Source organism: Amblyomma maculatum, chromosome 1 (assembly GCF_055883805.1).
Source record: "Amblyomma maculatum isolate TAMU_Amacu chromosome 1, ASM5588380v1, whole genome shotgun sequence".
Classification (NCBI taxonomy): Eukaryota; Metazoa; Arthropoda; class Arachnida; order Ixodida; family Ixodidae; genus Amblyomma; species Amblyomma maculatum.
This window is the reverse complement of record NC_139344.1, coordinates 36,777,582-36,792,863: the sequence shown is the minus strand read 5'-3', so window position 1 is coordinate 36,792,863 and position 15,282 is coordinate 36,777,582. Positions and strand designations below refer to the sequence as shown.

The window sequence follows — 15,282 nt, the reverse complement described above, 5'->3', positions numbered from 1 at the left end:
TATAATGTGTTGCTAAAAAGCATGCACCTTACCCCATCAGCATCAGGGTTGCTGAATCGAACATTATTTGGCAACGTTCGCAGTAGGTCTAGGGATATTTGCCGCTTGTTCTGAGACACCACCTAGATGCAAATATATAACGGTCATGAAGGCACGACACAAAGCCGGCAAAAGTATGAAGACAAAGTGAGCTTCATAAACTGACACATAAGCTAAGCAAAGTGCATCTGATGACTGCTTCAATGATGCTGTGGTTTTGGCAAGACACACCCAAGCTGCAAAAACACACTCTCATGTTTGGTGAATAATAATCAACAGACAGCCCCATGCACTGCTCTGCATTTCTAAATAATGGTCAATAAATTGTGATAATAGATGCCATTTGGGTAGTACAAAGTGCAGCAAATAATGAATGAGGACAGCAATTTGAGAATTTATTTAAAAGTTTTGGGAAGTTCCTTGTTTAAATTAAAAATAGGCAGCACAAAGAGGTTCTGGTGCATGCACCTGAATAATACAGTCGAACTCGGTTATATCGAACCCGGATATATCGAATTTGGTTATATCGAACTCACGGAATATCCCCTTGAAAATCCCATGTAAAAGTACAGGAAAGCCGCGTCATATATAGAACTTAATTTCACCGGCCGTTCGATATATCGAACTCCGCACCACGCACTGGAAAGTGTGCCTTCCCCAAAGACGATCGCATCACACTTGGCCGTTTGCCGCGTGACGTTTTCAAGCCATGCGCGGAAGGAATGAGAAGGAACAGTTCGGCGACGGCTGGTCTGGGCAGCGCCGCGCTCATTCCCCAAAGGCGCACGCATCTGCAGTTATCGTTTCCCGCGCGCCAACATATGACGTTTGCTAACCATGTGCGTGGGTGTGCCCATTCTTTTGCGAAGCTATCTCTCTCCTTCAGCACGCGCTACACATGCGCCAAGCCAGCTAAGCTCGTTTTCAGACAGACGTCGGACGCTTTCTCCAGCGTGTGTTGCGAACCCTCTGCGCCTCTGCGCGCGGCGGCGGCGGCTGTGGCGCCTGCGGACGTCGACAGCTCTGTTTTTTTTTTCTTTTTTTTTTTTTTTTTTTTTAGAGTCATCCTTTTTTATCGTTGTGCTGTTCGGACGTTAAGCGGCGGCAGCTTTTTTTTTTTTTTTTTTGGGGGGGGGGGGGGGGGGGGAGTCGTTTATCCTGCGTGTATGAATCAACGAAAGCACGCGGTCAGCTGCTGCTATCACGACGCCCGCCCCAAGCGCGGCGTGGCTTGTGCAATCAAGCTATCACGGGCAGTCTGCCAAGTTCGTTCCCCGCCACCGCAGGAGCTATCAAAAGATAAACGCGCCCGGACGTTATAGCTGCGCAGCATCTTGGCACGCTGCCAAGAAATGAGCTGTGGATGAGACCACCAAAACGGAGTGACGCGCGCCATCGACATGCGAGCGAAAACGCTCGCGATTTCTTGTTTTGAGCTGCCTTGTTTTGAGCTGCCGCGGTGGCTCGAGCGGCGAGAGGGATGCAGTTCCAACAAGTTTGAAATTTTTCGCTCTGTTGCTGCCGCTCGTCGCTGAGATTGCTCAATCGCTTGCATGTGAGCGAGCTGGCCTTTACGCATTTTTTTTTTTCAAATTCTCGGGTGCTAAAGTGGAGGGTGGGCTCATTATGCGAGTGGGTTGATTACGCGACAAATACGTTATCGTTTTTTCGCATCGTAAGTACCGTCACAAGCAGATTTCTGTATATCGAATTATCGATATATCGAACTATTTCGCGATCCCCTTCGAGTTTGATATATCCGAGTTCGACTGTATAGGCCAGGCACAAGTTTAAGCAGGACAGTAACGCAATCTTTGCAACTTGATTTCCATGACACAAACCAAGAAACCCACAAATTCTTTAAAGCGGGAAACGCATGTGAGCGAAAAAGTGAGCGAAGCGACAAGGCGAAAGCGATCATGGTTCGCTCCGTCGCCTACTGGGGAAGACGCATGCACGCGACAGCGCGAACCGAGCGAGACGACGACAACGCTCTGTGTAGGTTGTGTGGCTGGCATTTGGCTGGCATAGTGGCTTAGTACACCGCGAAACTACTGCCAAATGCAACAACAGTCATAACGATTGCAAGTTATTTTGCGACAACATGGCAAAGCAAAATGTATTTACAGCAAACCGTATCGAATGTATGTGAACTTGCACTGTAATCGGCACGAATAGTCACGTGACCCCTTGTTTCTATTGTTGTTTCGGTTGCGATTAGACGTTCTTTGAATCCTTGGCTATCCACCATTGCTCGTACAAAGCGAAATGTTTACGCGGTAATGCACAATCACAATGCAACACAGCAAAATAAAGAAAGCATGCGAAATGAGCGGCAGTGACGTACGGTTACTTCCGGGCGAACGAGCGAAATTTTCTATTTCGACAGATCCGAGCGACGAGCCAAGCGACACATGCATTTATGTTCGCGCGAAGGCTTCGCGCGACGCGTGCCGCCGTCGCGTTCGCGTTCGCGTGAGTTTTCGCGTGCATGCGATTCAGCCTTAACACTATGTATGCATAACATAGCACATTCTCAATTAAAAAAAAATTAGTCCTAGTTCAAAAAGCACATCACACATTGATTTGTGCAAAAATCCACTTTGGTTGAAACAGCCGAAAATATTAGGTCTAAGACAGAAACGAATAGACAGGATGCAATCAATCTGGCTTAGTGAGATGCAATTGCTTTCTTCCAGTCAACAGTATACTTAAATGAAATGCTTGCATGAACAGAAAGGCTCTTCCTCAATTAAAATGCCTTACCTGCACAATTTGCTCGAAATTTCTACTCAAGTTTGCTTAGTTTGTTCAAAACAAAGCACAGAAATGGCATTCAATGCTGAAATCGGCACTACATCCACCAGCAGACAGGCGTTTCCTCACCTCAGATTCAGATGCCTGACAGCAGAGGTTGCTATAGTAGTTTCTGCCCTTGTCTTCCATGATATCCGCCACTCTGCAGGTGTACAGTGCCTTCCAGACTTGGCTCCGGAATGCAGCGGGGACACCCTGCCGCACCAAGCTCTTCAGCTCTTTCTGGATGGCAAAGTCAACCACAAAAGAATCTAGGTGTATCACCATTAAAAAAAAAATTTCATCTGTCATATTTTCCCCAGCCAATTTTCTCCTGACTGCACACTGTGCGATGAGAGAGCTACCCTCAATCATATACTCTGGGGATGCAAGGAGGACCCCCACCTCCAGAATTAGGAGAAATCTTGCATCCAGATGACTAGGGGACCTGCTGCGCAGCTCGGACCCGGGCATGCAAGACCGGATCCTCAAGCGTGCCTATGAGGTTGCCAACAGGCTTGACCTGCTGGCCATCTAGTAGGACAATGTAACTCGGCCCTATGTAACTATCCGGCTAAATAAAGGTTCCTTCTCTCTCTCTCATCTGTCACGTTGTGCAACAAAGAACGTAATGTACTATATCAACCGGACACTCATGGTTTGTGTGCCCTTTATTAAAAAAAAAAAGCCACCACTATTATTATCGATGTTGCTCCATGCTTCTGCAGCAATATGCATAACTTTTTCCCAGAAGTTTATATTGTGAGCCATTGCTCGAACAAATGTCAATATTCCAGCTTGTAGCTGGAACCCTGCGCGCGACCTTTACAACACCAGTGAATGATGGCAATGATGGGTATATACAGGCAGAAGAAGTGAAAGTTCGCCATATGCATGCCAAACTTTCACCTTTTGGACATATGCATGCTGCTGCTGCTAGTAAACCTTTTCTTTAGATTAAACATGTGCAGTGTTAAATGCCCAGTTGTAAGGACATGGAAGTAAATACATGTAGAGATTACAATACACACTGTATATTGGCATGTCACTGCTATTTTAAAAAAGGGCTAATACAGACTGGTTGGTTATTGTTAACATTATCTCTTTCCCTACAAGGCAAAATGGCCGTTTTCTGTAGGTTTCAGTAGATTTTTTTTTTCTGTAAAAACTATCATGTTTAAAATTTTATATAATACACAAAAAGAAAGCTGAATAGAGTCCCTTTTTAGACACGCAACTTTGAATATTAAGTTGCGGGTTGTAACACACAGTATAATTTCTAAAAAACCAGATTTTAGAAAACAATTGAACAAAATTTGATGAAATGCACTTGTAAATGAAACAAGAAGACTTTAAAAAATTTTTTCGAGATATACAAAATGCAGAGCATTATATTGGCCACTCCCTGTGAAAAAATAAAAGTGCAGTATTGAATAGTGTTCTTGATGCATAATGAGCAATCAACGTGGGACGCTGCAGAGCGCCATGCTGAAACGGATGCCCGGTTCCCTTCTTGGGCAGAATGCCACACCCTGTTTTGTGGGAGGCAAGATATTGTTAAGGGAAACTTACACAGCGGTACACGCCAGATAACTCTCAGAAGCACACACCACCAGAACGAACCCAGCTTAGCCCTGAGCGTCGTCTTCTTCACAACACCACACCAGTGCGTCGTCGTCATCTAGATATTGCGTGCCGTAACAATATTGTGCCCAAATGATTTTGACGCCCTGGGAATGAGATAAATGACACCAACAACACAAACAAAACATCCAGAGCGGTCCCAGACGCATGCAAAACAGGCCAACAAAGTGTGGCCGCCGATGTTCCGGGCTGGTTTCCAGCGTCATCGGGGTCGGAACTGATTTATGACAATAAGGCAGCATCTTCAGAGTCCCTGCTGCTTGGGTCATCGATAAAATTGGTCGTACACAGTGCGGAATCTTGAGATTTGCGACGTTTCGAAGCGCGCAGCGTCAAATACCGAACGCGATATTTGGAGGTCGTGGGTTCAGTTCCCACCATCGGCATGTTGTTTTTCCTTCTACTTTGTGTTTAATTATCATTTCCCTAAAAAGATTTTCCCTAATTTGTGTGATTACCAAAGTAAAAAATAAAAAAAAAAGCAAAAAAAAAAAAAAAAAACATTCCATTGTACAATCCCCAATGCTTTCCTCGCCCTTGCCGACTGTTGGCTTCTTTCCTTCATATATTATAACGAGCACCCTCATTTCCCCTTCATTTATCTGCTTGTAGCTTACGGGGGTCTCGGTTCTGGCAGTCTTGAAGGCATAGGTAGCGTAAGAGGGTTCTAGCACAGCTTTCACCCTCGCGTTTGATCACATTCTACGTGACGCTGGCGGTAACACAGGACGTTCCACGTCCACCGCTATGGTTGAGGTTGGCGCTGGTGAACACTCTCAAGGTTCGTATACAGACAAAATTAATACCAAAGAAAGTAGCAGGTGGGACAGCGGCCGATGTAGCTCAGTTGGAAGAGCACCGAACGCGATATTCGGAGGTCGTGGGTTCGGTTCCCACCATCAGCATGTTGTTTTTCCTTCTACTTTGTGTTTAGTTATCTTTCCCCTAAACAGATTTTCCCTAATTTGTGTGATTACCAAAGTAAAAATAAAAAAAAAAGGACATTGTACAATCCCCAATGCTTTCCTTGGCCTCGCCGACTGTTGGCTTCTTTCCTTCATATATTATAACGAGCACCCTCATTTCCACTTAATTTATCTGGTCAGTGTGTGTTTTATATACGGGCTTTGAATGTGCCTAGCAGCGTACGGTATCCACGCAGCCTGCTTCTTCTTCACACACATGGCAAACTTCACTGGTACTGGTATATCTCTCCACAAATATACAACATTGCCTGATACAATGCCACACAGCTTTACAGTCCCCTGCCTACCTTTTCCTTCTACCTCCACCGCTGCCCATCTGGCTTGCCTCCTGGGTCCTCCCCCTTGAGAATGCCCTCAGCATTTTTGTGTCGTCTAGACCCCGCTGTGGTGTCCTTAAGGTTCACAGATATCCATGAAGGAGGCGCGCGCTTTCACTTTGTCCACTTAGGTATAGCTGTGTTAAAGCTTTCCTTAATTTTTTTTTTTATATGAACACCCCCCCCAACTAGCCAAACTTTCTATTTTATTGTCCTCTTACTCCTCCAGCGACCGCTGAGCGTGCTTGGCCGGCTCGAGCCAGTTGCTTCTACTTCCTCTGTTTGGTGTACAGGTGACAAACGAATGGAGGGACTATGTGATGGGGCTGGTTGTTAACATATCACCATCTTCACTGCGACCACACATAAAGTTGGTCTCCTGGGCAAAAACGCCGAGTGAAACGTGCATTTCTGATGGCATTTGACAACAGCCATGATGACTTCCTCGCAGTAGTTCAGAGCTCTCCTGGTCACAAATCCATAACGAAATTTTCGCAACCAAGGTCCGTGTTTCAGGAACATTCGCTAGCGTATCCTCAGGGTCATCGCTTGAAGCAGAGACATGAGGCATAGAATAGTAGTCTTGACCTTGATGTTTGTAGTCTGTGCTGGGTCAGTAATAAACGTACCTCACTACTGCTTGAAAATGGTCAGCGTGAGGAAAACAGTTCCTAATGGTGGAGAGGATAACCTAAATCTTTGTTTGTAATGAGCTCAAAAGATCGGTTCTCACCCTGATGAAGAGGCGAGTCAGTAGAACATAAAGCCAGTCATGCAAGTCTGCACTGTGTACGCGGATCAGCACACCCAAGGTCTCAGGAAGAGCATAAACACTTTGATGTAGGGATTCATGAATGGTGATTATTAACTTCACTTTCAGCTTCACTGTTCCACAAAAAGCTAGAGCTAATGGCATTAGTTCTAGCTGTTAACTTTGTGCTCTCAAAATTTTCTTTGCTCCAATTATTTATTATGAATAACCATCATGTTATTCGCTGCTTATTTCATTTATTATGCCATATTTTATTTTACTGATTCATTTCATCATTCAAGTCCTCCTGAGGTGTGTTACAGACGCTAGTGGGCACCACTGCTGCAACTAACCGGTTTCCCGCAACTGTGAAGGGTGCTATCTTGGATTTAAACGGAGTTATTCAGACATACAAGTTTGGCTATTTGTTTATCAATCCTTGCCGTTTTTTCTTGTTGTTGTGCCCTTAGATAAATAATGGCACATACCCACGGGCATGACTGGCCATGCATGCAACCATCAGAAATAGGTATTATATCGTGTGATAAGATTAAACTGTGTGTACACACACACATACACACACACACAAACACGCGCGCGCATGTGCGCGCGAACGCATGCATGCACGCACGCATGCATACACAATAAGACAGACAAAAAGGCCCTACTGATCAGAAAAAAAAAAAAAAAGATTAGCATCAACTCATTAAGAAATTGAAAAGGACAGGCAGCAGAATTGATGCATCTAGCAGGGAATCCTACCAGAGGCATTAATAAATTTGTGAACCACGGAGCCGGAGTGTACTGTCCCGTTGCTGAAGCCCAGCTGATTAGCGCCAAACAAGACTAAATTTGGAATAGTAAAAAATATACAAGGAACAGCTTTCGGAAGGTAAAACTGGGACAGGACAGGAAAAAATGATCCAACATCTCGGGTTCATTGAAGTATGAACACATGGCTGAACAGCCAGATCTGTGAAGATAAAAGTTAAGGGGAGGAATCCTACACCTGAAATTTCTCATAGACACCTTGCACTGACGTGAAAGACACTGACATGAACTCCATTTATACTGCAATTGCCAGAAGCCGTCAAAAGATAGGAAGGGCGAATTGGAGCATTTCATCCAAAGATATTGTTTTAATCGCACAGCCATCCATGAAGTAAAGGAAGGGAAGTAAAGGAAGGACAGGCCCATTCAAGGAAGCTGACGCAAGGAAGTCTGCAGACTCATTCCCTGAAATGCCACAATGGCCTGGAACCCAGAGTTGCACTCCTTTAACACTGCAGCAGCCTCACCGTGTGAGAAACGATGTTCTTCAATGATTTCAAGCAGCATTGTCTCATTACTACGAGCCGAAAAACTGAAGTCAGAGGCAGCGTGCGAGGCAGAGCATATACAGAATCGTAGCACATCGGAAGCATACCCTATTGCAGGGTGAGGTCCACCACATGAACAACAGCACACCGTGGGCATGCAGGCATTTGCACTGTGGCCACAACACCAGCAATTGCGGCATTGCAGTGGACGAGATGCCAAAGACTCAACTCAAAAAAGATATGGCCACGCTTTTACTTCAGATGGGCAGGTCTTACCGGCGAAAATTAAAAGGGCGCTCACTGTGGAAATGCGCGAGTCACCTGCGGGCCTAGTGCACAGGTGTACAAACGCCACCCCAGCAGGGACGAGCATTTTCAAAAATGCTTCCGGGGAGAGGTTCACGGGAACACTACGGGCGATGCCTTTCACGCAAATGAGGTTGGGGGGGGGGGGGGGGGGGGACAAAAGTCCTTACAGGTGAAGTGCCAAACTTGACGCACGCCAGAAGGTCACTCAGGCACTGAATGTTGAATGACCTGCATAGATGCCTGTTTTGCCAAATCGCTTAACCTCTGAAATGTCTAAAAAATGTGGAGTAATAGAGCAGAGCTCCTTCTGGATCACTTCAGTCTCATTTAATTGAATGACGCCACCATCAACCGGAACAAAAACAACCAGCGCAGAAGTAACGCCACTTCTTGGGCCACGAGGCAGGGAAGGAATTAAGGGGGAGGGTGCATTCGATGGCGCTCATTCTGCTTGCTTTGCCCAGTGGGTTTCATATTGCGGTCTTCGCAACCTTCTTTACCTGTAGAAATAGAATATTACAAAATAGAATAGAATAGAAAAAGAATATTACAAAATCGGTGCACAGAGTCGTTGAAAAGAGGCAACAACTATATGCCCGCTTCAAAAGAAATCCGTCGCAAGAAAACATAGATCAGTTAAAAAAAGACTACAAAAAATATAAATGCTTTGGTCAAAGAGGCTAAATTTGCCTACTTTCAGTCTTTCGACATGCGTATCCAAGATAGCCCTAAAGAATTTTGGCAGTACATTAAAAAAACAAAAACAAAGGATGAATTGTCTATCCCATCATTCGATCATTACAGAATTATCGTTCACGATAATCTGGAGGAAGTCAAGTGTTTAACACGTTTTTCAGCTCGGTGTTTTCTGCTGAGGACAACAATAGCCCTGCCGATTTTCGCCCGAACATGAGCAGTACCGAACCTATGGTCATCATTGAATTTGATCAGCGAGGAATTGTTGCTCTTGGAGCCCTTAAATGATAACAGTGTCGCCGGATCGGACGGCTTACCCACAGTGCTGCTCTCTTCTTGCGCTCTTGCTTTGTGAAGGTACCTACAAATTCTTTTCACTAAGTCATTACAGGACGGCTCTTTGCCTGAAGAATGGAGGCTTGCTAATGTTGTACCAATACATAAATTAGGACCTATGAATGTTGTTTCAAATTATCGACCAGTGTCTCTGACCAGCGTAACATGCAAAGATTTAGAGCATGTGTTTCATACTAATATTATGGATCATCTTAGTATTCACTCATTATTAAATACCCATCAGCATGGCTTTCACAATGGTTACTCGTGTGTCACTCAGCTTACCGAATTTGTACATGATCTATCAAGTGCATTGGATAAGGGATATTCTGTCGATTGTATATTTCTAGATTTTAGGAAGGCCATTGACATTGTATCCTTCCGCATTCCTTATTAATACAAAACTTATACTGGTACAACATAAATGCGAACGTTATTAGGCAGATAAAGGAATATTTAAGCTTTAAGCGTTAATGTGTTGTCAACGGGAAACAGTCGCATGATATGGCTGTAACATAAGGGATGCCTCAGGGATCCGTCTTGGGCCCATTACTGTTCATTATTTACATGAATGACATCTTTTTTATCTTTTCAGGTATTTCTTTATGCATGCGTCTTTTTGTGGACGATTGTGTATTGCATAGAATTATTAATGACCGAAGTGACAGCGATGCATTACAACAGGATTTGTGTAAAGTAGATCAGTGGTGTGAGAATCAGGGAATGCATGTTAATTTACGAAAATCTGTGCATATGTGTTTCACTAAAAAGAAGGTTCCCCATAATTTCACTTATAATATTAATAATAGTAGACTGATTTCAGTGCTGGAATTTAAATATCTTGGTGTATATTTAACCAGTGCAATGTCTTGGCATCGTCACGTGGATTTTGTTACTGCCAAACCCTGTGTTTTGGGCTTCCTGCGACGTAAAGCTAAACTTTTCCCTTTAAAGACAAAAGAATTGCTGTATAACACGAACGTTGGAAGCATACTTGTGTATGTTGGGACCCGAAATCCTTGATTGACATTCAAAAGCTAGAAAGAGTTCAAAATTTTGCAGTTCGTTTTGTTTTTAATAATTATGGGCGATATTTTAGTGTACCGAGTGCAGAAAAAGCTTTGGGTTGGGACACACTTCAAAAATGTAGCAAAGTTCTGCGTTTAAAATTATTTCATAATATATTTCATTCAAGAACTGGAATAGACAGAGCCAAATATATATTCAACCCTGATGAAGTGTCTTTATGGAGAGATCATTCACTTAAAGTTAAAGAATACAGATGCCTAACAAACCTTTCCAAAATGTCTTTCTACCCCAAAACGATTTCAGAATGGAACAAGCTGCCCGAGGAAGTAATGTCCATATTATCAAATGATTCATCTTCATCCATGCTGTGACATTTTTGGGTATAATAATTCCGTGTTCTTTTAATCTCAATGTTATCTTATCCACCTGCACACGCAGTGGAATTTGTATACTTTTTTCTTTTTCACCCCCCCCCTCCCTTCACTGTAATGCCAGACAATGGCGCTGTAGGTATGATGATAAATAAATAAATAAATATTTGTTTCACGTGGTGCGTGCACTCTTTTGCGTCATGGCCTGCAGTTGCATCATGCTGTCTCATGAGGTGAAGCGGTGCAGACATGATGAAAGCATGACTCTGGCTCAGTCATAAAAAAATTATAGCATAGCACGATCCGCTTCCGTGAGGCACTACTGCGCATTTGCAGATTAAAGCCCCTCAGAGGGAGCTGCACTGTTGCACGCTTCCGGGCGGCACGTACTGGTGTGTATCGGATCCAGATAACGCGTACACATGGGCAGCATGCGGAAGCAGATCATGGTAGCGGATCCCACTGTGCTATAACTCTATTACCACAGCTTAGAAACAAAGCGTGAGGAGTGGTGAAGTTCGTGATTTTTGGCAGAAAACGAACCTTTTTTTTTTTTCATGAATTTTTCTGACTGTTCGGCTATTTGGACTATTTCCTGGCTCCCGCCAAGTCCGAAGAATCGGTCAGTAATTGCAAATAGGGCTCACACTAAGGCTCGCTTAAGCAAATAGACTTAAACACATGGAGCAGGCGTTCTTACAGTGCTGATGAGGTTGTCACCGCAAAGCAGAAGATACTGGCGCCAGCGCCATAGGTGGTGGGCAGCAGAGGGCAAGCGCTCTTGGTAGTGAAGATGCAGCTGACGACATATGTAGTGCAGGGCTAAGCTTTCTTCTGTGTAGTGGTGGCGGAAGCCAAGGGCATCTGTGTGCTGAAGTACCTTGCTCTGGCTGCAAGTATCCCAACACAAGGCAATTTTGTTCATGAAGTGCTTGACATACACGCCAAATATGTCAGAATGGTTAGAAGTGAACGAGAGGTAACCATGTAAGCCCAGGTACAGAGATACCTGTCTTTACCTTTTTACCTTTCTCAGCTCTCGCGCGACAATCAGCAGTATATGTATCAAAGGCGTGTTATACAATTTCGTTTCACACAAGCCTTTAGCTACATTGAGAAGCGTGTGTAGTTGCCAGAAAATAATTATTTGTGCTTTTACCGACTGCAGTGACTCTGTGGCTATGGCATTCGGGCTCCGAGCCAACACCACATGACTGAATCCTAGCAGCAGGAATCACACTTCGATAGAGGCGAAACGGAAAGCAACTACCGTACATGCTACTCTAGATCACTGTGTGCTAAAAAAAAAGCCGGGTCATGAAAGCTACAAAACCTTTATAACCCTAGTGCATTTTTCAGATGTTACACCTGACCTAACCTGACCTAAACTGACCTGACCCAACTCGAGTGAACTCCATCCAACCCAACATAATTGATGTGTCTGTTTTCACTTTGCCCTTCTCAAAAGGGCTTGTGCAGATATGTAATGCCCGGCAACGTAAATAGACAACTGAATGAAGCTTGACTGTTCTGCATCGAATGAAAAAGAGATCTGTCATTCAGAGCATTACAGAATACCATAAACTGTCCACTATATAAGCCTGTGCACAGATTATAGCGCAAAGCGAGTCTTCTCTGTGCTGACCTATTGAGATTTGGTCGTTCCAGCTCCTATAGGTGGTGCGGCGGCAGCACGACATGGCGGCTGAGTCGGTGATAGCTCCACTGCCATTAGCACATGTTTTAACAAGCGAGCCTGCTTCCTGATGTTGTGGCATCGTTCGTGTGAGATTTGGAGTTTAGGTAGGCAGCAGTAAGTCATATCAGTCATAAATATGAAGCTATATATTGTTCACGTCTTTCTATAGAGTATATAACAGCATGTTTGCCTTCAGCGTATATCATGAGGCAGTCTGAGGCAAATGTATGCTGCTGTTTGAAACAGTAGCGAAACGGTCATTAGAGCTTAATGAAAGTGCCGAAATTAATACTCAAGGTGTGTTCTTTGCACTACCCGGAGAAAAGCGCGTAATCAAGTAGGGAGAAGACATCTGTGAGGAAATGATTGTTTGTCCAGGCCCATTGGTCATCTCGGCCGAAAAATTAAAATACAACTGAAAAGTTAGTGCATTTCAAATATATCGCTCCGATTGTTCACCCCATCGAAAAATGAAAATACATCTGAAAGATGTGCGCACTTCATATCGTTACGTCGACGCGGTATGGCCAGGAATCCATGCTTACAAATCTTACCCTTCGTTTTTTTTTTTTTTAATTAACCACGTGGTGATGAATCAGAATAAACTAAAGCTGAACGACAGCCGTAACGAACAGCTGCACGCGGAAAAATATAGGCGATTATTAATGAGAGAAATGGCACCCTCTTTTGCACATCCACCTTAAGATATCAGCTTGGTGTTTAAACACTGTAACGCTTTCGTGCCGCTGCAATGGCATAATATTAAGCCCAAATTTAATGCGATTTGCGAGCATGAATGCACTGACGACGCGGCTTTTTGGCTGAATAAAATGCGTCGCTCAGAATCCACACGAGTCGTCAAGTCAAAGCGTCTTACGAACCGGCCCAGCGAACCGAAACACTGCTTTTTACACATTTGCTCCGTGGCAGGAACAACATATGTGCTTTTTCAAGCAGTTTATTAATTTGCACATCTCGGAATCAGCAAAATATTTATTTTCTGCTCGTATCTCGACGCTTCAAACCAATGCAGTCGCCTGCGCTGCGGAGAGCAACCACCAGCTCGCTGTTACAAAAACAGGCTGCGCGGCACCGACACCGTCGCTGAAACGACCGAATAGATATTCGCACTTTTGGGCGCACTGCTGCACTGCACACAGGTGCGCCAGGACGTATATAACATTCATCGTTTTTGTACACAAAGCAAAACTGTTACAATTTTTGTGGCATTTGTTATCAACAGTTCTGATCGTTCTACCTTCGGTATACTGTGCCTAACGAGCTGGATTGAACGGTCATAACTGTTTCACCTTGGAGTTTGACTAGAACCAAATCAATTCCTGTGAATGACTGTCCCAGCAAAAAAAAAAAAAAACTTTCACACTGCTTGGTGCTCCAGTTTGCGCATAAAACAATTTGAATCAAATGTTTTTGGGCACTATTCTGTGTGCATTGTCACAGCCATTATGCAGAGAGAAAACCAGCAATTACCGACCTTTTTTACAGTTACACAAACAGGCTAAGTTGGTGTCAACATGTTCACCAGTGGAAAAAAATCTTAGCAATTTAAGCTCATTGCTTGGGAGCATACCAAGCTAAAGTTGCAAGCACGACGCTGCTTGTTAAGGTCATTTTGATCACTTTCTTTAAACAAACACAAGTATATCAGAATGATGTTTCCATAAGAAGCGGCACGAAGCTTACTGTTAAATGTATTAGTAAAGAAAAAATGTCATTCTTCTTGACAATGATTAAGGAACAACCAGTTTAAATAAATGCAAGTTTGCCCGACTACTCTTACACACACACACACAAAAAAAAAGAAAGTTCTACTTTTTTTTTTTTATTTATTTACTCAAAACAGAACAGCTATGAGTTGAGTGCTCATAAAAAACAGGATCACCTGTCATAGGTTGGAAGGCCTGGATTGGACATGCGTGCTTCCCGCAGAAGTTGAAGCACACGGGCTGCATGCTAATAAAAAAATTAACAATGATGGATGTTAATGCTGCACAGTAGAGGTTACTATATCAACTGTATACAAAATATATATAATGACTACAGATGAAGAAAACACAACTGTGCACAGCCATGCTTTATATCCATGTGGCCGACCCAGTTACTTAGTACTAATGCACTGAATGCTGCATCACAGTGCCAGCAACGAAATGCCTAAAGGCAACTAATTTGCTACAGTTTCATACAGCAATATAAAAGGAATTTCTGAAACTGCATAGAATAGAAGCCCTGAAGTAGCTCTGCATCTACTACCACTCATAAGAATTTTTCTAAACCAGCACGGTGTGCCCCAGAGCTCTTTATTTAAAGGCTTGTCAAACAGTCTAACGTTCTCACAGTGCAGCTCTTATGTGGATGACACTGCATTTTCTTCACTGACCAACTCTGTAACTGGCTTTATTTCAAAGCTAAACAATTAGCTAGCAAAGTGTACTGAATGGTGTTACTAAAATAATTTGATTCTTCCCCCTCAGAAGCTCAAGTCATGATTGTTTGGACTAGTCAGCGACAGTTACTCGTTTTACCTAAAACAAATGACCATCACATTCATTATCATTACTGGGCATAAAATTACCCTCGTTTGACATTCTCTCACCTCACTACTAGCTTGCTCACAAAGAAGGCAGCTTTTGGCACAAGAGTACTCATCAAAACATGGCCCTTTTATTTAAAAGATGCACCATTATTACTGTATCTTGCTTTTATAGTGATACCACTCATGACATTGTTACACAAGATAGGACATGCTACTGTCACCGTTCCACTGTTCAAAATCTACAAAACCACGCATTTTGAAATGTCGTTCGCAGCCCCTTGCATTTTATACCAGGTCCTTACTTTGCTCCATAGGCTAGTTACTACACAATTTCTTCATGCATTCAATGCCCCAACTTGCCTCACCAATCTTGACCATTTCCTAAATGCCAGGCAACAATGCCATAAAATTATATAATCAATTGTCTCACAAACTA

The 15,282-nt window shown here is 43.5% G+C and overlaps 1 protein-coding gene across 2 annotated transcripts in view; it reads right to left on the bottom strand.

Moving 5' to 3' along the window:
• LOC146202134 (uncharacterized) overlaps nt 1–15,282 on the bottom strand; it is a 711,309-nt gene that overhangs the window by 411,201 nt on the left and 284,826 nt on the right. For both annotated transcript variants that reach the window (XM_084587972.1, XM_084587973.1), the window contains 4 exons: nt 14,196–14,266; nt 11,294–11,483; nt 2,926–3,078; nt 33–122 (listed from right to left, as the gene is read on the bottom strand). In XM_084587972.1, coding sequence (XP_084444098.1) covers nt 33–122; nt 2,926–3,078; nt 11,294–11,483; nt 14,196–14,266 — 504 coding nt within the window. The remainder of the gene's footprint in view (nt 1–32; nt 123–2,925; nt 3,079–11,293; nt 11,484–14,195; nt 14,267–15,282) is intronic.